A 23,177-nucleotide genomic window follows, 5' to 3' on the forward strand; every position below is an offset into this window, starting at 1 on the left:
AAGAAAGGAATTCTTTAGTCCTGTTAATCATTTGCCTGATCTAAATTTCATTCCTATCCCACGGATTTGAGAGTCATTCCTTTAGTGAGGTTGAAGTAGGAACTATGAGATACTAAACAGACAAATGGATGATAGGAGGAAGATTAAACAACTCTTGACATCTGTCCTCTGTTCAAGATGTCAATCATTTCTAAATAGGTTCCATCAAAAATAAGGAGTGGGGGAAATACATAATTACAATTAATTTTAGCATGAAAGATTGAATAGGGTCAAGAATGAAGCAATAAGGTTCAAAACAAACGTGTACTAAATGAATGTTGACTGAATGGGTATATGCCCATCACAAAAGAAATAAGTTGAGCTTGGTTTTACAAACAGAATAAATCAGGATTGCATTTCAATACTTATATATCACATCATATTATATTATACATTATACACACACAAAATGACTGAATTGGTTGAAAGGAAGTGGGGGAATGAAGAAAGTTGTGATTGGATAAAGCTTCTCAAAGAGATAGTTATAAATTATAAAAAATAAAAGGCATTTTACAAAGTCATATATGGACATAACGGAAGCAAAGATGGATTCCAAGAATAAGGTATGGATAGAAATGGAGACCGGTGTTGCTGTCAGTTAGATTTAGCTATGTTTTTTTAAAAAAAATTATGTGGAATTCTTGATGCTCTCTAAATTGGTTGTTTGCTTGTATTACAGAAGTAGATAACATAACCATTATGAGTGTGGGGTTTGCTTCCAATTTGTATAGAGTAGCATGCCCTGTCATTTTGGGAAGGGTGTGGATTTCTTCATGGTGACCAGCAACCACAATCCCAGCAGGCCCCGTTGCCATTGTTTGGCAAATTACTTGACTCAGTCCAAGCCATTCCTATCTTTTGTTCATCTTTGCCCTCTGGGCTGCCCTACACCCTGTCTTGCAAGATGATAAGCAGCCCCAGAACCACACGGCCTGGGAAACCTCAGTCACTCCAGCTTAATCCAAGTCACACTTACTACCTGACATCCCGTCCATGTAAACCAGATAGGAAACATGAATAGATAAGCTAATTCTACTCTCTTCTGAATCTTGCAAGTATGAAGGTACAAACCTCCCATCATCATTTTAATTGCCTAAACAATTAGAGCAGATACTTCCTAAGTTTCCCCCTCTCGCTGTTAATCTACTGTGTTTCCACGAAAAGATGACTTAATCAGAAAATAAGCTCTAGCATGATTTTTCAGGATGCTCGTACTATAAACTCTACCCCAAAATAAGCCCCAATTAAGTGCTATATTTCCCTGAAAATAAGATCGAACTGGAACATAAGCCCCAAAGCTGAGGCTTTTGGAACATAAACTAATATAAGACCTGGTCTTATTTTAGGGGAAACACAGTATTGAAATCCTGCCTCTCTGAGATTGTTCCCTAGGCAATATTTTTCCCCTCATCCCGCAAAGTCATTCTCATATTTCATTATATCACCTGGCACTTCGAGACCTCCGTTGCTCTGTCCTATGCTACGTCAGCTGACATTCACTGCCTTCTTGCTACCATAGTTGATGAGGCATGCTTGGCCTGCCTGCTGAGCCAGACTGGAGCTAGCTTCACACTGTGAAAAAGAGGGGAAAAACCCAAAAGCAATCCCTGACTGCAGCATGCCAACATGCCCCTTTGCAAAGAGCTGCTGGATAGATCTAGGGCTGGCTTTGCATTGTGAAAAAGAAAAAGAAAAAAGCCAAAAGCAGCTTCTTTTTTTCTTCTTCTTTACAATGCAAAGCCAGTCCTGGCCTGGCCCAGCAGATAGGCCAGGGATGTCTTATCAGCAGTGGGAACAAGAAAACTGTAAAGCTGGTGCAGCAGAGCACAGGGTGGTAGGTACCACAAAGGAATAGAAGAAGGGGAGACAGATGGGTTGGAATTGCAGCACCCCTGTGTGGATGGTGCCAAGTGCCTAAATTTTGATCATGTGAGCACATGGACACTGCAATGGCTAAAACTTTAGACACAAGTCATAAGTTCCTTTGTTCACAACCTGAACAAATGGTTGTAAATCGAGGGCTACCTGTAGGTAAATTAGTTAGTACTTCAACCCCAAAAGTAACAGGCAGTGTTTTTCCAAGTACATTTAGTTGTGGTATATATCTGAGATACGATAGAAAAGTAAGTTCTCTTTCTAGTGTAGTCCAATTTCTGGTGACTTCATGGACACAATGTGTAAATACTTTGATCACAATGTGTAAATACTTTGCTTGGTTCACTATTTTTTTGTAAATTTTGTCTTTAACTTCCTTTCCAGAAACAGTAAATGAAGTTACAGGTAATCCTCAATTAGTGCCTGCCTCATGCTGCAACTATTTGCAGTTATGATCGTGATGGAAGATAAATTTTGTGATCTATTCTCACATTTACAATCTTCAAGGTCTGTAAAGCAAAGGAAACCTGAAATAAGCTCTTAAACATAATCATGGTTTCACTTAGTGAGCACTTCGCTTAATGATTAAGTTATCAGTTCCATCAATGATCACTAAACACAGACTACTCATACAGTTTAAAGAATCAATTCATACGTGCTCTTCCTCATTTCCTGCGAACAATGGTGATTGAGTAAAAAAAATACTGCAAGAATATTAAATATTTTGCATAATGCAGTCGGAAGAGAACTATTATTATTCACCAGACTTCAGTCTGAAAAGCTACAATAAAACCAAAAAGACACACAGCTTCCAGTATGAGCCCAGGAGACACAAAATAAATACCAATAAATAGAAAAGACTTTACAAATCCTTCAGATAAAAAGATGTAGAAATATTCCGTACTGCACCACATCTATATCACCTTGAGTGATATACATGTATCCTTGGCATTCCTGGAGCTCTGAAATTCTAGCTGTGATTAACTGTCTACAACTGCGATATGAATTTCTTCAGAGGACGGCAGGAGAAAAAAAAGGTCTAAAATCAGTCTCCCAATGAAAAAGCAGTCGCTGGGGTCTATGCATACAAGAGCTTATATTATTGATTGGAGGTAGGAAAGACACTGTACAGGTTTTCTTCAACTTACAACAATTGAGCCCAAAATGTATGTTAAGTGAGAGAAATTTGTTAAGTGAGTTTGTACCATTTGACAAATTTGCTTGCCACATTTGTTAAGTGAATCTCTGCAGCTGTTAAATTAGTAATACGGTTGTTAAGTGAATCTGGTTTCCACATTGACTTTGCTTGTCAGAAGGTCACAAAAGGAGATCACATGACTCCGGGACACTGCAACCATCATAAATATGAGTCAGTTGTCAAGTATCCGAATGTAAATCACATGACCATGGGGATGGTACAATGGTTGTAAGTGTGAAAAACGGTCATAAGTCACTTTTTTCAGTGATGTAACTTCAAATGCTCACTAAATGAACTGTTGGAAGTCAAGGACTACCTGTATAGATTAACACTTCTCAACTTATGCACATATAGTCAGACATAATTCATAGCGATATTTTGATGACATTCATTCTGATTTTTTTTTATAGATATTTACATTCTATTTTCTGCTTCAAGAGTTGGATATTTTACTTGCAGTCATATAGACTGTCAAATATTCAGGCAATAGTTTAATAATAAATACTAATAATAAACAGTATAGACACTTACATCTTCCAGAGATAACTGTTGGCAAAAAAAAAAAAAGTAACATGTTTAGCATCTAGGTCATAACTTTGCAATATATCGCATATACTACATAAAGTGTTATGCAGTTCACCCAATATCATGTTTATTAACAACCTTTTCTTAATACCGCTATTTCAATATTAATGAACAAGATATATGTTGCTCAGAAATGAAAAAACTTATTTAAAAATAATGATTAATTAAAGCTTTAATAATTATTATTATTTATTAATTTTATTAATTATTACTGTCACACTCAGGCTTCAATCTTTACTATTTGAGGGCTTTCATTAAGGCTCTGAGTCAAACAGTAGAGTACAAAAAGTATAACTTCTTCAATGATATTGCTGTGTGTAATAAATACCTTCCATAACTATCCAATCAATAGGGTACAAACACAAGTGTAAATAAACTCGGTTATATAAAGTATGGTCTGAAAATGTTAAATTTTAAACGTTAAATTAAATGTTAAATTAACAATATTAATATTATAACATCTTTCAGCTCTTTTGATTATGATATCATTATATAATGTTACTTAACCAAGATTGCAAATCATGGTTATTTTTCAAGGTAAAAAACAAAATGATATATTGAACACCTTGGTCATAACTTTGCAATACACCACATATAACATATATAGCATACACCTATTCTGAAAGCAGTACAATATTTGATCTTCTGCCTCAAGAGTTGGATATTTCTCTTATTTATATGCAGTCATATAGATCTGTTATTTTAATTCTGCCATTCTAACAAAAGCAATTTTCAGTTTGGCTGATGCAAGAAAAAAAATATAGTTATTTTATTGTTACCATAGCATTTTAGGTCTTAAGGTAAAAACTTGCTGAAGCCTGACAAATGCGCAGTGGCATCAAGCTTACAACAACATTAATCCGTTTTCAAATTCTGGCACCTTTTAAATAAAGTAAACAGATAAAGTGCACATAAAGATTTTGACATTTTAGAGTTTTATAAGCTGTTTTACATGTATGTTTTACTCTTGACTTGTAATTACTATGAGGGGAGAGAAGGAGAGAAAGGGGGAGAGGGAGAAGGAGAGGGATGGAAAAGAGCATATAATCTTTTTTAAATATTGCAGTTTGCTATTACTTCTCATAGATATCCATTCAAATAAAATGATTCGGAAGTAGACCCCTCAATCAGAGATGATATGAACTGCATGGTTCTTAAACGCTTTCTACTTTGTTTAAGACCATATGTACAAAATAGTCATTTCCATAAACATGTAAACAGCTGAAAAACCTGCATAGCATTTTGTGCATAATGTCATACAATGTATATACTGCATATCTTTCAGTTTAAGCTGAAATTATGAAACAATTACTATACTGAAAAAGCCTGGATTCCTTCTCAAACTCAAATCACATTGTCTTCATATTAAATATTTATTTTTATGCTTCAGAATTGTCACTAATCTATTCCCATGTGCAGCTATCCTGTTGAGTCTTTTATTGAGAGCTGCAAAACTCAATATTAAAGAGTATCCTTTTTCTTCTCCTATCTCTTACAAATCCATGAAAGATTTGTGTGTTCCCACAGAAGTAGCCTTGGCATATATATCAACCAATCTCTTATACATACGGAATCCTAAAAAGCACATCTATGCAACATACAGCTGTGGTGGCACAGTGGTTAGAATGCAGTATTGCAGGCTAATCCAGATAATTGCCAGGAGTTCAATCCTGACTGACTCAAGGTTGATTCAGCCTTCCATCCTTCTGAAGTTGGTAAAATGAGGATCCAGGTTTTTGTTTGTTTTTTTTGGGGGGGAGGGGGGGCAATATGCTAACTCTGTAAACTGTGTGCTATAAAGCACTATGAATTGGTATTTTTATTTATTTGATTTGTCAATCACTTACAATAGGAATAAGTATAAACATGAGTAAAAATATAAGAAATGGGTACAAATAAATGGGAACAATAGGACAAGGATGGTAGGCACGATTATGCACTTATGCACACCCCTTACAGACCTTTTAAGAATTAGGTGAGGTCAATAGTGGATAGTTTAAGGTTAAAGGAGTTAGAGGATGTAACAACAGAGTCAGGTAGCGCATTCCAGGCATTGACCACTTTGTTGCTGAAGTCGTACTTTCTGCAATCAAGTTTGGAGTGGTTTACATTGAGTTTGTATCTATTGTATGCTATTGTTGTATGTTCTATTATTGCAGTTGAAGCTGAAGTAGTCATGGACTGGTAGGACATTGTAGCAGATAGTTTTGTGTACTATGCTTAAGCCTAACCGTAGACGGCATAGTTCTAGGTTGTCCAAGCCCAAAATTTCAAGCCTGGTGATGTAGGCTATTCTTTTGCAAGCAGAGGAGTGTAGTACTCTTCTCGTGAAATACTTCTGGACTCACTCAATTGTATTAATGTCCGATATACAGTCCAAGTGCTATTGCTTTGCTCCCTCATAAGCTTTATACTTACCATGCATCCTCTCTATAAATTCCCTCTGCTTCTCCATCACCCATTCATTTTTCAACACTTACAAGGAAACACACATTAGGAGAATAGACAACCATTCCATTTACACATCACTATTAAGACTGTTGAATGGACAAGTTTGTATTAAGATGAAAAGTATCTGATTCAAAATGCGATGGCTTGCATGGTTTTGTGCAAGGCTAGATTTGCACATGTGTCACCTCTTTTGTGAGAGCTGCAGTGACTGCTGGTTTGCTTCCAGGTTCAATTCAAGGTGTTGGTTGTCATCTTTAAAGCCCTTATCTGCAGCCGTTATTTGAAGAACCATCTTTCCCCAGTTATATCTATTCAACCCATCAGAACAAAGACATAGGGATATATATTGGGTCCCTTCGCTTAAAGGAGGGTCATTGATGGGACCAAGAAGAAAGTTTCCTCTTTGTGGCTCCCTCCCTGTGGAACATTGTTGCTGCATAAATAAACTTGGCTCCCACTCTGACACTCTTTTGAAAGGCAACCTGAAGACCTGGTTTTGCCAATGGGCCTGGGGAATCCCAGGATGATATGGAGCTAATCAAGTGGTTGGTTGAGTTCTTGGTCACCAAAGGGATGGAGGTTTATTGAGTTTTGTATTGAGGTTTTATTTCTGCAAGCTACGTGAAGTCACCATGAGTTGGGCAGCTATATAAATTTTCTAAATAAATAAATATACAGACTTGTCCACTGTAACGAGATGTACTTAACATGTTGCAATTACTATGACTTTCTAAATGTACTGTATATTAATAAATCAGCATATGCAATTTTGCTGAAAGTTGGAATCATCTCTTCAGACACAATTATCATCTCTTCAGACACAATTACAATTATCACTAGACATGTTAACTAGAAATAACATTTTTGTTTCCACAGGCTTTCTGGTCAATACTACAGTACATTGAATCCTCAAGGTATTCACTTCAAAAGAATAACAGTGTATGTCTTGCAGTGCTCATTAGGTTACCAAGATACTAACTACCAAACAACTTACAGAGCTGCATCTTTAAAAACATGCAGTAGTTAAGAGCTGGATTAGTCAAACTGTATAAAAATTAAGTGTTTTTTCTCCCTCTCCTGTACAGATTGCAATATTTTCTTGTTTATTCTACAGCTTTACAGTACTGCTCAAACAATGCAAATTTTTTACACAGTACAAAAGGTTCATGAATCAAGTATTTATTTTGAATGTCATTTTAAAATAAACATTTGTCTTTTACAAAAAGAAGATTGTTGTTCTGGCATCTTACAAAACAAGACGTTTCTGTAAGATTCCAGGCACCAACTTTTTTTTGTACATATTTACAGTCTTTACGGTCAGGCTATTAACAATTATCCTCTGGGAAGATTATAATCCAAAACAAAACAGAACAATAGGTACAACAGCAATCACTGCAGATGTTTCCAAGAGACATGAAATAGGAGTAATGGGAAGCTTCAAGTCAACTACTAGAAGCTAAGCTCTGCTAAATTTGGTCGTTCTGCAAATTCCCTACTTTTCTTATTGATGACTTTTCTTTCAGAGGAAGAAGAAGAGCTGTTCCTAACATGATGATAACCAACAGAAAATACTTACATTGTTAAACAAGAAAGCAAGAGTACCAGAAGGCTCAGAGGAAAGCAGTCGTGTAATGCTGGAATTTCTGATTTTAAGGAAACCAAAGCTGAATGTAATTGAACGCATACTTCAGTTTTAAGAAACCATATTTCAACAAATTCAAGCAATGATAAAGGATTCCATGGCAAGAGTGGCTAATTAGAAAAGGAGCTCAAGATTGGTGAGAGTTTCGGGGCGCTCTGGCAGCGAGCACAGATCGAAACCGCGCACGATCGAGGATTTTGGTCTGTCGCTGAAGAGACTTAAACCGCAGGTTTCGGGGCTAAGCCACCCCATAGAGGTGGTGAAGAACGGGGAGACTGCCAGCAGGGTTGAGGAGAGCCGCATCTCTCTTCCTCAGCTGGCCATTACTCCCTTTCCCGAAGGCGGTTGCAGTGGTGGTCAGAAATGGCCACCTCAAAGAAGAACTGAACTGGAAAAGGAGGAGGAAGATAAGAAGAGAAAGTTTTGGTCGACCGGGTTAAACCGAAAAAGCAACAACCTAAAGTACCCTGGAATTTAAATTAAATAACATTGTTCCCAAAGAAGATTTTGAAGCTGCGAAGGAGAGAGAGAAGGGAAAGGATTAGGGTTTTTTTTTGTTCCCTTCCTTATACTGACAGCCAAGAGACTTAAGCAAGAAATTGAAAAAAAATTCACACTGACATTAATAGGCATCTAAGCTGAAAATAAAAGTCAAAGGGATAATAAAGATTTCTGGATATTTAAAAGTTTTTAAAAGCAGGAAAGGAGAAAAAAAAAGAATAAAAGGGCAGGATCTGGAAAAATGGAGGAGACTGCCTGGAAGTAATGAATGAAACTGTAACTAAAAGGAACTTACAGTGAAACTTTAACAAGATTCCTCAAAGATACATTTTAACTGAAACTTGGCAACAAAATAATAGAACCCCAGGAAGAGAAAGTGGAAAAAAGAAGCAAGAAGAAACAGCCTTGGATTATTTGGATATTTGGGGTTTTTGCATCTAGATGACTAAAATTAACTGGGTGGTTGTTTAAAAGTCTTTAAAATGGTATCACTCTTAGAAGAACTGAAAATGGAACTTAAAAAATGGAAAGAAGATGCACAAGAAGGGAGAGGTTCTTTTGGCTTCATATTTCAATTCTTAGAAATGGAGATCTGGAACTATGAGAAATAACAAGAAACACAAACAAGAAGATTGGGACAAAGAAGAAGCCATCTTTAATGATCAAATAATTTTAAGTGGGAGGAAAAAAGGAAAGGGGGGAAAGACAGTGAAAGGTTTAAGACCGGAAAAAACAACCAAAAAGAAGAACAAATTGAAAGATAAATATTAGAAAGCAACAGAAGAGGGGATTACAGATGAGAGAGTTAGAAGTAGAGAGACGAGGGGGTAAAAGGGGGAGGGAGAAGAAGAAGGGGAAGAAGGTAAGGAAAAGAAGTTGTAGAAACAAGAAATAGAGAAACAGGGAAAAGATATAAGAATTGTAACCATAAGCTTGTTTAGAGATAATGGGTGAAAATTTAATTGTAAAAGGGATTCTGCAAGGGTACATAAGATAGGATTGTTATATTACAAACAGAAATAAATTTAGAAAATATGACTAAAATGATGGATAAAATATTTACTGTAATGTAGTGGAATGTTTGTTAATAAATAAATGAATTAAAGTGAATGAGAGAATAAAATGGGATTTTTTTAATTATTATTAATAATTTATCAAAATATAAGTGAGAAATATGGGGGGGGGGAAGAATTAACTATGGAATGTTTATAAGTGTTCCCAAGGAAGTATGATATTTAATTGAAAAGAAATGTTAAAGATGTTAAGATTTTAATGAATATTAATTATAGAATTGAATTGGAATGGAATGTGTGTTTTATTTACACATACATACATACATACATACATATATATAATGTTTTCTTTTTAAGAATATAGTGTGTATTTTAAGAATGTACCAAGCAGAATTCGATTGGAAGTTATGTATTATATTGAATGTATAATTTTAAAGGTATACATTGAAGCTTAAATAAGAATTTGAATGGATAAAATTAAAAGATATAAAGGTGTCAATACTCCAATTGGTAACTACAGGGAAAAATTTGTTTAATGAGAAAAGATAATATGAAATTGAAACAGGACAGACAAAAGTATAAATATAATGATTTGAATTGAGATAATTAAAATAAAGTTGAGAAAATTAAAAGAGGGGAAAAACTATGTAGAAAATATAAAACAGTAATAAGATATGGAATAGAATATAAAAATGAGCATGAAATTGAGTTTTGTGTCTGTATGAAGAAGTGATAACCTGGGACCATGCTATTTTCAGAAAAATACGTTTTATTTGTATTTTGTTTTTGTGAAAACCCAAATAAAAATTTTCAAAAAAAAAAGATTGGTGAGAGTTTCTAAGGAAATATTAAAAACACATCTGGAAATATCACAGTAAGCAAAAGAATGTAGAGTAGTAAAGGCAGCCAAAGTAACTGCACAAAACATTTACTGGAGCCCTGAAATAATTTTTTTTTTAAAGGATACCTATATGAGATGAAAAGAGGAAGATTATGTACAGATTGTTAAGAACTGTAGAAATGTATCAGAAGAAATGTACAGCTTCAGATGAGCTGAGATTCACAAAGAATAAAAAAGGATTTCTTTAGATAGCTTCAGAACAAAAGAAAGATTTAAAAAATCAGTACATAGCGCTGCTCAAGAAAAATGAAAAACTGCTAACAGATAAAAAAAGAAGGAACTACTCAATATATGTTTTGATTCAATTTTCTCTAAGAAGAGGGCATATATTCCATGTGAGAAAAAGAAAGAATAGGCAGAAAGAAGATGAGATTGCTAGAAACCCAGTCAATGAATACCTATGTACTGCAAATGTGTTTAAATCTTTAGGACAAAATGTACTGCCTTATTAGTATTAAAGAATAGCTAATAATTTAGGTCTCTGAGCAGATCTGAAGAACAGTACAATACCTGATAACTGGGAAGGAAAATATCCCTATGCTCAAAAGAGCAATAAGAAACAAAAGTTAAAACTACAAACTATTCATTCAGGGACTGAGAAAATTCTGAAGTACATGTTGGATCTATGTAGATGCTGATATCATCAGTAAATATCAGAATGTTATCAAGAATAAAACTTGCAAGACTAATTTATATTTTATTGGGTTACTTCCCTGAAAGATTATAGAGAATGTACAGGTAGTCCTTGACTTACAACAGTAGTTGAGCTCAAATTTATAATTGTAAGTGGTGCCAGTCATTAAATAAGTCACTACATAACTGTACCCCTTTTTACAACTTTTTCCGCAGTGGTCATTAAGTGAATCCATAATGGGCATTTTTTGCCAGAAACTGGAAGTAACTGCTCAGTAACCAAAATATGATCACAAGACCATTGGGGGAGAGGGGGACCACCCCTCAGAACTTTAAATCTGGGTCATTAGTAGCACTGGAAAGTCTGCTGTAACTTTCATCATTAAGCAACTGGTCATATATTGAAAACTACCTGTAGTTATAATATAATTTGATTTCAGCAAAGCATTTAGTGCCCATGACATTTAGTCTGATTAGCAACTAAATATGCCCAGGTTGGATGGCATGATAAATATATAGATAAATTGCTCAAAAATTACACTCAAGGAATATTAATCCTTCATTCCTCATCAAACTGGGATGACATATTGATTAATCAAGCTTTGCCCTGTGATTAGGAGAGGAGAAAGAGGACTTGCTTTTCAGTTATTTGCATCTAATATATTATTGGCTGAAATAACTAACATACTGGAAGACAGAAATACAATTCCAAGTAATTTTGATAGATGAGAGCATAGGTGTCAAACTCATGGTGGCACGTTGCCATCATGTGACATTTCATGATGTCTTTTCCCCTCGCAAAGCTGGGGTGGGTGTGGACTGCACGTGATGCATCCAGCCCGCAAATCCCCCATTTCACACCCCTGCATTAGAGAAACAATTTGAGAATTACAGCACTATGTTATTAGTAATAGCATCTATCAAAAAGTTCTTTGAATAGAAGCTGATTCGGAAGTAGAAGTCATTTTAGAATTACTTGCTTAACATTATTTGATTTTTCCAATAACTACTTCTTCAACTATTTGCATAGGAGCAGTTAAAGCACTACAAAGGTAGATTTATGGAAGTTAATGATATTTACCAGAAGACACTAGTCATGGTTATTTTATTAAATTTGATACTGCCTCCAGAATTAGAACTAGCAGGGTTCTGAATAATAATAGAATATCAGTTGCTATTAATAAGCATACATAAGAGAGTGCTTTGTGTTATGATCAATACGGAAACAGAATCCTGGACTAGATGGGCCTTTTCATACAGCAATTTTAGTGTTGTTAAAATGTGTTTCTTGGCAAAACCTTCATCCAAGGAAGATAACTCAATTCTAGCCATTTTTGCATCAGAATTAAAACTACTATTCAAAAGAACGGAAGATACAGTAATTCTATTTTTTTAATCTGTCACCAACATACTAAACTCTAATTTAGATTGAGAAATATAATCAGGGTAACTTTTCCTACAGATCAAAGGAAAATAAGCTTTTTTGAAGTCCACTGTAGCTTTGAATTAAGTGTCTGGTCATAAATCAAAGAATATCTGATCCAAACTATATCATATCTAACATAATGGTCTGGCTAACATACTATAGTACATTAAGTTTACCCACAACATGATATATCACAAGCTAATAATTTAGCTTGCTTTAGCATGATGAATAAATCCAGGCTTCCTATTTCTTATGAATATATGTGAAAGAGAGCCTAGATAAAACACGGTGGATGGAAAAACAAGATAAAATAGAATGTAATGATGTTTGCAATTAATTGGTTTGTAATTAAGGGATGATTTTCCACCCATAATGGTAATAATAATAATGTTTGTAATTACATGGTTTGTAATTAATGTAATAAAATAGAAACTTTGTTTCCCCACCTGCTGTTTGGCCATTTTTGAGCCTCAGCAGCAGCAGCAGGAAAAAGAAGGCAGGGAATATCAGTTGGGGACGATAGCAATAGCAATGGCACTTAGACTTATATATCACTTTATACTGCTTTACAGCCCTCTCTAAGCGGTTTACAGAGTCAGGATATCGCCCCCAACAATCTGGGACCTAGTTTTACCCACTTTGGAAGGATGGAAGGCTGAGTCAACCTTGAGCCTGGTGACATTTGATCTGCCAAATTGCAGGCAGCTGGCTGCAACAGAAGTAGCTTGCCAGTACTGCACTCTAACCACTATGCCACCAAGGCGCAGAGGGCATTGTGGGGAGGGTGTTTTCAGGGTAGAATGTAAGGCAGCCAACAGAACAGAGATGGAGAGAAGATGGGCAGAGGGGAGGACTTGCAGTACCTCTGAAGTCTTAAACGTGGGCAGGCTGCCAAGGGTTAAAATTCTGATCATGTTATGGGGGGGGGGGCATAACTATTGAAACCAGTCATAAATGCCATTCATTTTGCACTATTCTAACTTCAAATGGTTGCTGAACTTTAAATCCTATTTAAAATTTCAATTTAAAAATTAAAAACAATTCTCAATAATCATGATGGATGCAAGGCACGCATCTATAAAAGTAATATTTTGAAGCTCAAGAACTTCCAAAATCATCCTCTCTCTCAGTAAGTTGCAAATATACGCTATTGCTAAGTGAAAAAGATCAGTGTAGTTACCATAAACGTATTTTCTTGAAGTGGTGCATCAAGGTTTCAGACTAAATATAGATTAAGTATTATTAAGTGTATTGGTAACCCCAGACTTTGAGGGGGGGCTATTTCAGAATATATTCAAGGGATATATTCAAGGGATTAAATAATTTACAATTATTTAAAAGTTACAATTTAAATCAATTTTTGTTTTAAAAAAATACATTCAGCATACTGTTAAATGTTTTGAATATTTCAGGGTCAGAAAGTTGTTCCAGTAGAGAAAAGGTACACAAAAATAGCAACTATGATAACCATGGAGTAGGCACTTTAGTTTCCCTAGGAAAGATACATCCTTTGGGACATCTTAGCTGAGAAAAAGGCAGCTAATATGATATAGCTTTGGAAATAATTAATTATGTAAGGTACATTATCCAAAATCGATCGATATTCAAATTAAAAGAAAATAACTTTTTAACACCTGTCACAAGTTAGCTAATTAGACATTAGATAATCATAAAGGCTATATAGAACTCCCAGTTTTCAAGCTAATGAAAGTTACTGCTTACAGACAATCCAAAATATAGATTTTTGGCTATTGGTTAATGTGGTAAATAATTGCAAAACTTGATATCCATTTAAGAAGTGAAATGTGAAAAAGACATGATTTGAAGACAAGCTGAAATAGATGTTGGGGCAATTTGTTAATTATTGCCTTAGATTATATAGTAAATAGACATCTAATTACTGATGAGTATTTAGATTCTATGCTATTCATAAAATTCAAGAGCAATAATAGGAAAACTTTATTTGATTAATAACAGAAGATGAAACCAAAGAAGCAGGAAAGAAATTGAAATTGAATTAATCTCCAGGACTTGAATGGTATCCCTGCAATATACATCAAGACTTTTCAGGCAATCCTATTTAAATTTTTAATCCAGGCAATGAACAAGGTCCAACAATGCCAAGTTGTTTTATCGTGGACAGAAGCTTTTATTTCTTAGATTTACAAATTATCTAATTTGATGCTAAACTGTATATGCAGATCTATTACAAAGAGAATAAATTATCTTCTAATTGGGTTAATACATATCAGAAATCATGCCATTCCTTAAAAGCTTGCAAAGCATAGGCTTCTAAATACTGATGGAATTTAACTGAGCCAATGAATAAAATTCTATACGTTTAAATCCTATTTAAAATTTCCAATTAAAAATTAAAAACAATTCTCAAAAATCATAAATCAGTTAGATTCAATCACAATCCCAAGTATGATAACAAGTACTAGGGAGAAATGTTAGTAATAAGTATTTAAGTGCTCATCTTCAAAATGTATTAATGCTACAACTGAGGCAATAACCATGGAAAGAATTCTAGAAAAAATATCTAAATAATCCAACAGCATTGCACTTTTTTTTAATTTCATCTAAATTTCAGGTTATCCTTCCATCTATCTTCCATATTATGTAAATCAGTGCGTTATACATTTTGATTCAAATAGTGATTCAAATTACAATACTTCTCTTCATTTTTAAGACACATTTTCATTGTCACATACAGAGTAGACATTATATTTGTTTAGTGTTCTCAATATTTAATTCTTTAAAATCTTTTCTCTAGGGAAGAAAAGGCCTTGTGCAGAATAGGCAATGTAACAAAAAAATCTAAAAAAGTATAAAACTAGAGCAGAATGTATTTGAATATTAAAATAATTCTGTCATAAATCCGTGGTGGACAATTTATGGTCTACACCTCTGGTTCCCGATTGTGCAGTCAGACATCAATAGTTAAGTCAATGCCTCAGAATATATAAAATATAATTTTACAGGACAGAGGTGGTATTCAGCAGGTTCTGATCTGTTCTGGAGAACAGGTAACGAAAATTTTGAGTAGTTCAGAAAACCAGCAAACACCACCTCTGACTGGTCCCACCCCCATCTATTCTCTGCCTCCTGAGTGCCAGCTGATTGGCTGGGTCTTCTTTTGTTGCCATGCACAGGAGAACGGAGTTGGAAAGCAGTTTAGTGGGGTAGGAAGGGAATTGAGATTTTGCAGTATCTGTCCCGCCACGCCCACCAACCACGCCCACCAAGTTACGCCCACAGAACCAGTAGCAAAAAAATTTGAATCCCACCACTGGTATAGGATCCTCAGAAGTTGCCTTTTTCCACTTCTGTCATTTTACAATTCATTCTTAGATGATAAGAGCTTTCAACAGCTGAAGAACTTTGTCAGTACCATGATCTGTCAGCACTCTGTCAACACAAACCACTTTGCAAAGCTGTTTTATTTCTTGAGGCAGATTAATGTAGCATATCATAGTCTGGGTTTCACTAACTCAATAAATCTACAATTTGGTGCAAATCCTAGTGTTAGCCTAAATCCTTTGGAGCAAGGGTCTTCAAACTTGGCAAGTTTAAGACTTGTGGACTTCAATTCCCAGAATTCCTGAGCTAACATGACTGGAGGAGGAATTCTGGGAGTTGAAGTCCACAAGTCTTAAAGCTGTCAAGTTTGAAGACCCCTGCTTTGGAGGAATATCCATGGAGCATTCTCCATGACCTATAGATCATAAAGTCCCAATTTCCAGAAGCCCACTTCACCAATACAAAGCACTAGAAGTCTCACATAAATTACAGTATGGGAAACAATTTTGGCATAGCACCTGCATGAGAAACTGAGCAGAGTTATCACGTTGGTTTGCCTGTCTTATTTGTAAACTGCCAAGTCCCTCAAGTATTTCAGCCAGGCTAGAAAAGTTCACAAGGTCACAGATCTACTTAGCAAAGGTTAGAACAGAAAACCATCTTTTTGCTTCCATCTAGTGGTCATCTGGAAGTTTGCTTCTCAGAGGTGGGAAACCTAGCTTGATACAGAGCAGATAGCAGGAGCACAGGATGCAACAGCCGTAAAAATATTAATCAGACTGGTTTGACAATGTTTCCAGATTTTAGTTTTTAAATATCTCTTAAAAAATTAGAGCATATTGCTGGGCTCAGACAGCACATTACTTGTTCAACTATTGCTGTATGAGCAAACAAAAATATCTGTGTTCACTATTCTCATTAAACAAGACCAAATAAACCATCATTTACTTTAATATAATCTAATCTGTAAATGCTGTTTTATAAAGCAAAGCTACAGACATTTACTCAAAATGTCCCTTTGATTTCCAAATAAATCAGAACAGGCTGAAATCTAAATCAATAAGTTTCTTTTGTTTGTACTTCAAGTGTAATATAGATTTATATTAATATGTAATATACATCACCTCATTATTAATTTCCACAGGTTTTTTCTTTGGCTCTCCAATATCCAAATAACTGAAAAAAATAAGAAAACAAAATAGGTTATTTACTAATACGAAATGCAAAAAAACTATATTTACAAGAATATTCTTTTTCTTGCCTTATATTTTCTTATTTTCATGGTTTTTCCTAATAACCAGCCAAAACATTATACCCATGTGACAAACTCAATTCTTAGTAGGCTGTTAGGAATATTGCCTTATATTTTTTTAATTACTATAAAAGCTTGACAACTTTGGGTGGCTCTATAGTGCATTCACTAGATAAGTGCTTAACCAATAAACCGCATTATAGTGATAATAAGTTCAATATGATTTATGTATGATTCCAGCAAATAACAATGACAAGGAATTAATATTATATGATGACAGGGTTACTCTACATTTTATGATATTTTCTTATTATTTTAATAAACATTATACATTCTACAAATTCTACAAGTATGGAAGTCCCTGTTCTACATGTTAAGTCTTTATACAACTCTGGTTCTTTTCTAAACTTATGAGATAAAATGTTTAAACATTCATTTCAGCAACCTCTAAAACAATAAAATCTATCAAAAATAAAAATATAATGATACAAGGCAATGATTATTGTAAAATTGTACTTTTAAAATTAAGTACATATAGTACATCACACCAATTTACAAGTATATCTTTACATCTTTAAGCACTATACATGCTTAATTTTAAAAATACAATTTTCTGCAGAATTTGGAATCTTTTTGTTAATAATTGATTAGCTGTGAGAGAAGATTATAGGCAGTAGTGTTTAAACCGAAGAGAATGCAAAGTACAAGGATGGAACTAACAAAAGGTGTGTGTGTGTGTGTGTGTGTGTGTGTGTGTGTATGTGTTACATATATATTACATCTGACATTACTTTATTAACACATATTAGAAGAATCTGTTTTCTAAACTCATATTGATTTACATTATTTTACAGTAAGCCTCATTTCTACTTCCCATAACAAATTATGAGAATTATAATTTGGCTTCAATGCTTTAAATGTTCTGTTAATCATCCATGAACTTTCATCAGCAGTACTTTGCATGACAAGCTGAGTCTGTCATACCAGTGTGTCCAATACTACTGTTATCAGTCCTCCTTTTAGCCGCTGAGGTAGGTCAGATATTTACAAACCCTTTTTTAAAAATTAGTCATGGTAATTGCAAGCGAGGACCACTGACATTAAAGATATATAAAAGATTCCAAATGGCTTGCTTCTGAATGGTAGCTTTAAATCAAAAGTCAATTAATCAAAATTGTTAATGATGTTGGAATGGGACTTTTCACTTAAATGTTCCATCATTTCTGAAAGAAAATAAATGTATAGAGAGATAAAGATACATACAGAGGAAGCCTGGAGAACTGGGCCTATGAACCATTGTTTAGTTAAAACAATAGTTCATAGATTTTTAAGTTAACTGTAAGAAAAAAATAATGCTTTTACCCTCTCCTCGGAGGATTTCTATATCATATTCACTTTCTATATCATGTTGGTTGAAATAAACATATGACTACTTACTTTAGTTTTTTGAAAGCTTCTCTGCCACCAGCAACATAGTGCTCTCCACTTTGAATCTCATCTAGCTGACGAATGCGATGCCCACCCCGAGGTGTATAAATATTCCGCACAGCTCCAAAAGGAGCATTCACACCACCTGTCACTTCCTTTAGAAAGACATCAAAACTGGACACCTTCTTCTCATGGATAACAACACGCCGGCCAGGGAAGAAAGGGTCTCCATTACGATACACCATCACACTCTTCACCACAGGTTGTGACAGGCATGTTGGCTTGGCACTGGGACTACTCATAGCCGTCTTTGCACTCTCCTGTCCTGGGTCCTGTTGGTAATGAACACAGTGGTTTGCAATCCTGCAGGTTTAATAAGAATATAATTTATTTTCTTTCACTGGTTTTCTCTGACAATTATCTTTGAATTCCAGTTTTGCAGTATAGGCACTGCATACACATCTACAGCATGACTGGCACGCCAGAGCAATTGCCAATAGTATTTCTATTTCTAAAAAAACAGGGAGCCTATTAAAATCTCCCAAAGGTTTTAAGAGTCCCTTTGCTAGGCAACCAATTCTTGCCAGTCTCTTAAGAATAGTAAAGTCACCATGATTTCTTCTCCTGCATATTCATACAAACTAAAGATGCAAAGTACAAATGCTTATAGCATACAGTGAAGAAACCACATTCCTCCCTAACTCTGCTGTTATGGAAGCCCCAGAAAACCCACTTTTCAAAATATTTCAATTAAGTATCACATTTTCACTCCTCTTTTTGCTCACTCTTTTCTGTTTTCCTTATCTTCTTCACTTAAAAAATAAATAGCCATGAAGTGGCTGTCTAAATGAGCCTACCATGAAATTCATAAGATAAAGTAAGTGTTTATTATCTAATATTAAAAGGCATGTGTAATTTACAATAATTTTAATAGCAGTTGGCAGAAGCACAAAAAGAAATGGCAGAATATAGAAAAACCACATAGGGTCAATATTTGGGAAGTTGCAAAATTTACTTAGGAAATGTTCATATTAAAATGGAAATTTTTTAATAGAATCAAAAGTTGAATGAGATATTAGCATTCTTTACTGTTTCTACTGAAGAGATTAAACAATAAGCAGAGATGGACAATCTTACAAGTGATTTCAATTATACAATTCACCTGTACTGAAATTAAAAGGTATCATGGTTCCCAGCATGTTAAAATGCCACTCCCAAAATCTATTATTATTATTATATTGAGAAGAAAAGTTTTTGCCTATGCTATTACCAAATTATATTAGCAGAAAAAGGTGCTTTTTTTTAACAAAGAGAGCATTTAAAATTGTGAGTCCCTTACATATAACCCTCCAAATTTATCATACACTGAATCACCTCAAGATCACTACATTTCATTCTTCTGTCATTTGGTTTCAAGGTATGTGTCTATAGTCTCACTCCATTTTGGCCCATTTCATTCACTCAGATTTTGTCCTCTGCCACCTGAGTAAGTTAAGTAAAACGAGGACACCAACCTGCTAGTCCAAACTTCAGTCTACTTGTTACAAAGATGTGTCCTACATACATCACAGAGACACACACCTAAGTGAACAAAAAGCCTAAGGCTGCTTCTGTGTTAAGTACAATATTATTGTATCTTCATCAGGATCCAGCCACTAACAAATTGAGCTCCTTCCTTCCTTCCTCCACCTCTCTCTCTCTCACACACACACACACAATCACATGCACACACAAAACACACTTTTTCCCTTCTTATATCTGACAAGAGAGTCTTTACATTTCACCACCACCAGTTGTGGGATCACTTGGAACTGGATCCCAAAGGAGAGAAGTTTTTGCCACGGGACGGAAAGCAACTCTGCCGTTTCCTCCCACGAGCTATCGCAACTGCCAATGTTGTGGGAGAAAAGAGGCAGCTTGCCGTCCACTTTAGACCACGCCGTCGACTTGCGGAGTCAGGCACTTACTTCCCTCGGTGAGAATGCCTCGAAAGCCAAAATCCCGGGGAGAGAGAGAGAGAGAAGGGAACCGCGCCAAGCCAGGACCGTCGTCCCGGCGTCGAGCAAAGAGCAGAAAGGAGAAAGCGGGAGAGGCACCTGAGCGAGTCCCGAAGCCTCTTCCCCACCCCGGGAGAGCTCAGCCGCCCTTCTCTCTTCCTCTCCGCCTACCACGGGTTCAGCTTTGGGCACCATGTGCTCTCCTCCCCAGGGGAGACCGAGGGTTCGGGCTGGTGCCAGAGCCGCGGCTGCCACAGCCAAGCGCCCTCATGGTTTCCAAAGTTGAAGAAGAGAAGGCGGCAGGGGAAGGCGTGGCAGTTCCCGGCCGTGGGTTTCTGCTCCGGGAACGCTGGACTTTTTTTTTTTTCCCTGTCCGCCGTTGCCACGGCAACGCCCCTGGCTCGGGAGCAAGGTGTGTGTGTATGTGTGTGTGAGTTTCCAACCTGGAGGCCCTGCCAGGAACGTCGCGGGAGAGAAAATTGCACAGGGTCGTGGCTTCCCTAGCCTGATCCCCGAGCAAGGAAGAGGAAGGAGAATGATGGCACCTGCAGGAGTGAGGGACAAGAGGGCCAAAGGGCACCGTTGATATCCTGGCCCAAGCAGTTCCTGTGGAAGTCGTCTGCGCCTGGAGAGATTCGGTGGGGGAGATTCTTGGAAGCAAAAATGACAGTTGGGACTCCCTGGTTGCTCCCTAGTAGTGGATGGGGTTCCAAACTGCTTTTGTCAGCCATTCTTCATTTCTCCATTAAGTCCTTGAAACACTTGTTGTTTGTCTTTGCAAACCGACACCCACTCCCCCCCCCACAAGATGTTCTACTAAGTGTCTTCAGTGGAGAGGTATTTAGCATACTTCCTCTCCCCCCCCCCCATAGAAATTAAAGGAAATTGTAGTTTTGGCAGCTTTCGTGCAACAGTGGTCTTCTGAATGAGAGGTGGTGTGATTTAGTGATTGCAGTGGTGCTCAGGAGTGATTTGGGTCAAGTCATTGTCAGCTCAATTTGTAGATGAGCACCAAGATAGCCTTTTTTTAAAAAAAAAACAGTTTTAATCAGTTTTTATTTTTATTTTAAGAAGTATAAAGGATTTCTTATTATAGAATACACAAAATCTTTGTGGTGGTGGTATATTTATAACTGAAGCTTTAAAATCATTTATTCATAGTCAATTAGCTGTTAACACTTCGAGATTGGATGAAAAATATATTTGGCACTTTTTTATGTTCTCTGAGTGTTGTTCTTGGGATTAATTGTTCCAGCTGTGAATATTCTTATCACCACTAGGATTACTTTGGCTTTACCTGCCCACATCCTCTAGTTGTTCCTTCAGGCCGTGGTATTTCTGCAGTTTCTCATATGCCTTCTTCCTGATGTTGTCATTTGGTACCAGTACATCTAACATTGCTGCTATTTCTGGTCCTTGTCTACTATCATCATGCCTGGTTGATTGGCCAATAGCTGCCTGTCTATCTGGATCTGAAAGTCCAACAGAATCTTAGCACTCTTAAGTCTCCACAACCTTCTCTTGCATCTCTCATCTGGCCTTGGGAGGATCTAGACCAGGGGTGTCCAACCTTGGCAACTTTAAGACTTGTGGACTTCAACTCCCAGAATTCCTCAGCCAGCCATTTCTTTACACAATGCCAGCTACTTGCTTGTGCCATTCAATGTATGCTGGTTCTGCCTACATCTTACATTTCATTACTGTATGTTGGACTGTCTCTGAGGTTTCTGCATAGTTGGTACCTCAGGTCCTGTATAGTGCGGTAGATTCCTGTTTCTATGGATCTGGTGTTTAATGACTGTTTTGTGCTGCAACGATCAGTGCTTCAGTGCTGTCTTTTAGTCCAGCTCTTCCCAACTACCGTACTGCTACGATTTCCTAATGTCTGCCAATTTAGCTGCCTGTCAGTGGTGTATCCCATGCAAAGTCATATCTTGCCATGGAGCTTTCTTTGCTTGACCCCATGTCTATTGCAGTCTCAGGCATTCTTTTAGTGGTTCATCTTTGGATGCCATGTATTCTTGGATGCTCTTGGTTTCTTCCAGGACATGGTTTTGACACTCACCAACCAATCAATTTGCATTCTTCTATGTTGCTCTAGGAGCAGAGAACCGAAGAGAGCACTGTGCTCTCCTCTCTCAACTGTGGACTCTGTGTTCTTCTCAGGAAGAACATTACGGAAAGGAGCAAAACAAAGAAAACCCTTACATCAGCCACTGATAGATGAGCTGCTAGGCAATTGCCCAAACTTTCATGGGCAACAGGTCCAAGAACAACCTCTTCCTTTTCAGTCAAGCATAGCAAGCTAAAACCATTTGATAAGAATGCCAATATGAAGAACCACCTTCTCCATTATCCTTTTGCTTTTGATTCTTTCGACTGACAATAGGCCTGTTTTTCATTTTTAACAGGTTTGAGATATTTTGGGGGACAATAACTGTCTAAAAAGTAAGATGAAAAGGAATGGCAACCTATACCCTCTTATCTAGGAGTACTTTTACTGAGGACTTTTATCAAGGACTTTGTAGCAAATGACTAGGCTGCGCCCGAGGAAGGGGTCAAAGACATCCGTCAGGAGTCCCTTCACACCCACCAGAGATCTACCATAAATCCGGCCCACCTTGAATTCCATTGACTCGTTATCTACTGCCTATTTGCTTTAACCATTAGTAATTCAGATTTTGTAGACAGCATAAGCTTGCAAAAAACTTTTATATTCATTTGAACTGCCCAGATTTCCTGATTTTCCCATGCTTGACAGATTTGTGCCAATTGAAAACCAAATTTGAACTTCTGGGATTTGATTTCACAATATCAGTTGCGTTCATAAGTTTTGACAATTGATTTGAAGCTCGGCTATAATGCGTTTGAAATGAGCAAGTCTCTTATTGCGGGTGAGAGAGGATAATATTGTGACTCTGGAGTTTGGAGGT

The 23,177-nt window shown here is 36.3% G+C and overlaps 1 protein-coding gene across 12 annotated transcripts in view; it reads right to left on the reverse strand.

The window, feature by feature from the left end:
* Positions 1-20,627, reverse strand: part of DCDC2 (doublecortin domain containing 2) — a 52,902-nt gene extending 32,275 nt beyond the window's left edge. The window contains exons 1-4 of one of the 12 annotated variants that reach the window (XM_087930955.1): positions 20,344-20,619; positions 18,257-18,579; positions 16,692-16,743; positions 3,644-3,658 (exon numbers count right to left, since the gene is read on the reverse strand). In XM_087930955.1, coding sequence (XP_087787081.1) covers positions 3,644-3,658; positions 16,692-16,743; positions 18,257-18,579; positions 20,344-20,439 — 486 coding nt within the window. In that variant the 5' untranslated portion in view covers positions 20,440-20,619. The other 11 variants (XM_087930951.1, XM_087930954.1, XM_026699518.2 and 8 more) reach the window with 11 other exon arrangements.
* Positions 20,628-23,177: the final 2,550 nt, after the last annotated feature.

This window comes from Pseudonaja textilis, chromosome 3 (genome assembly GCF_049901715.1).
Source record: "Pseudonaja textilis isolate UNSWEBS1 chromosome 3, rPseTex1.2, whole genome shotgun sequence".
Taxonomy (NCBI): Eukaryota; Metazoa; Chordata; class Lepidosauria; order Squamata; family Elapidae; genus Pseudonaja; species Pseudonaja textilis.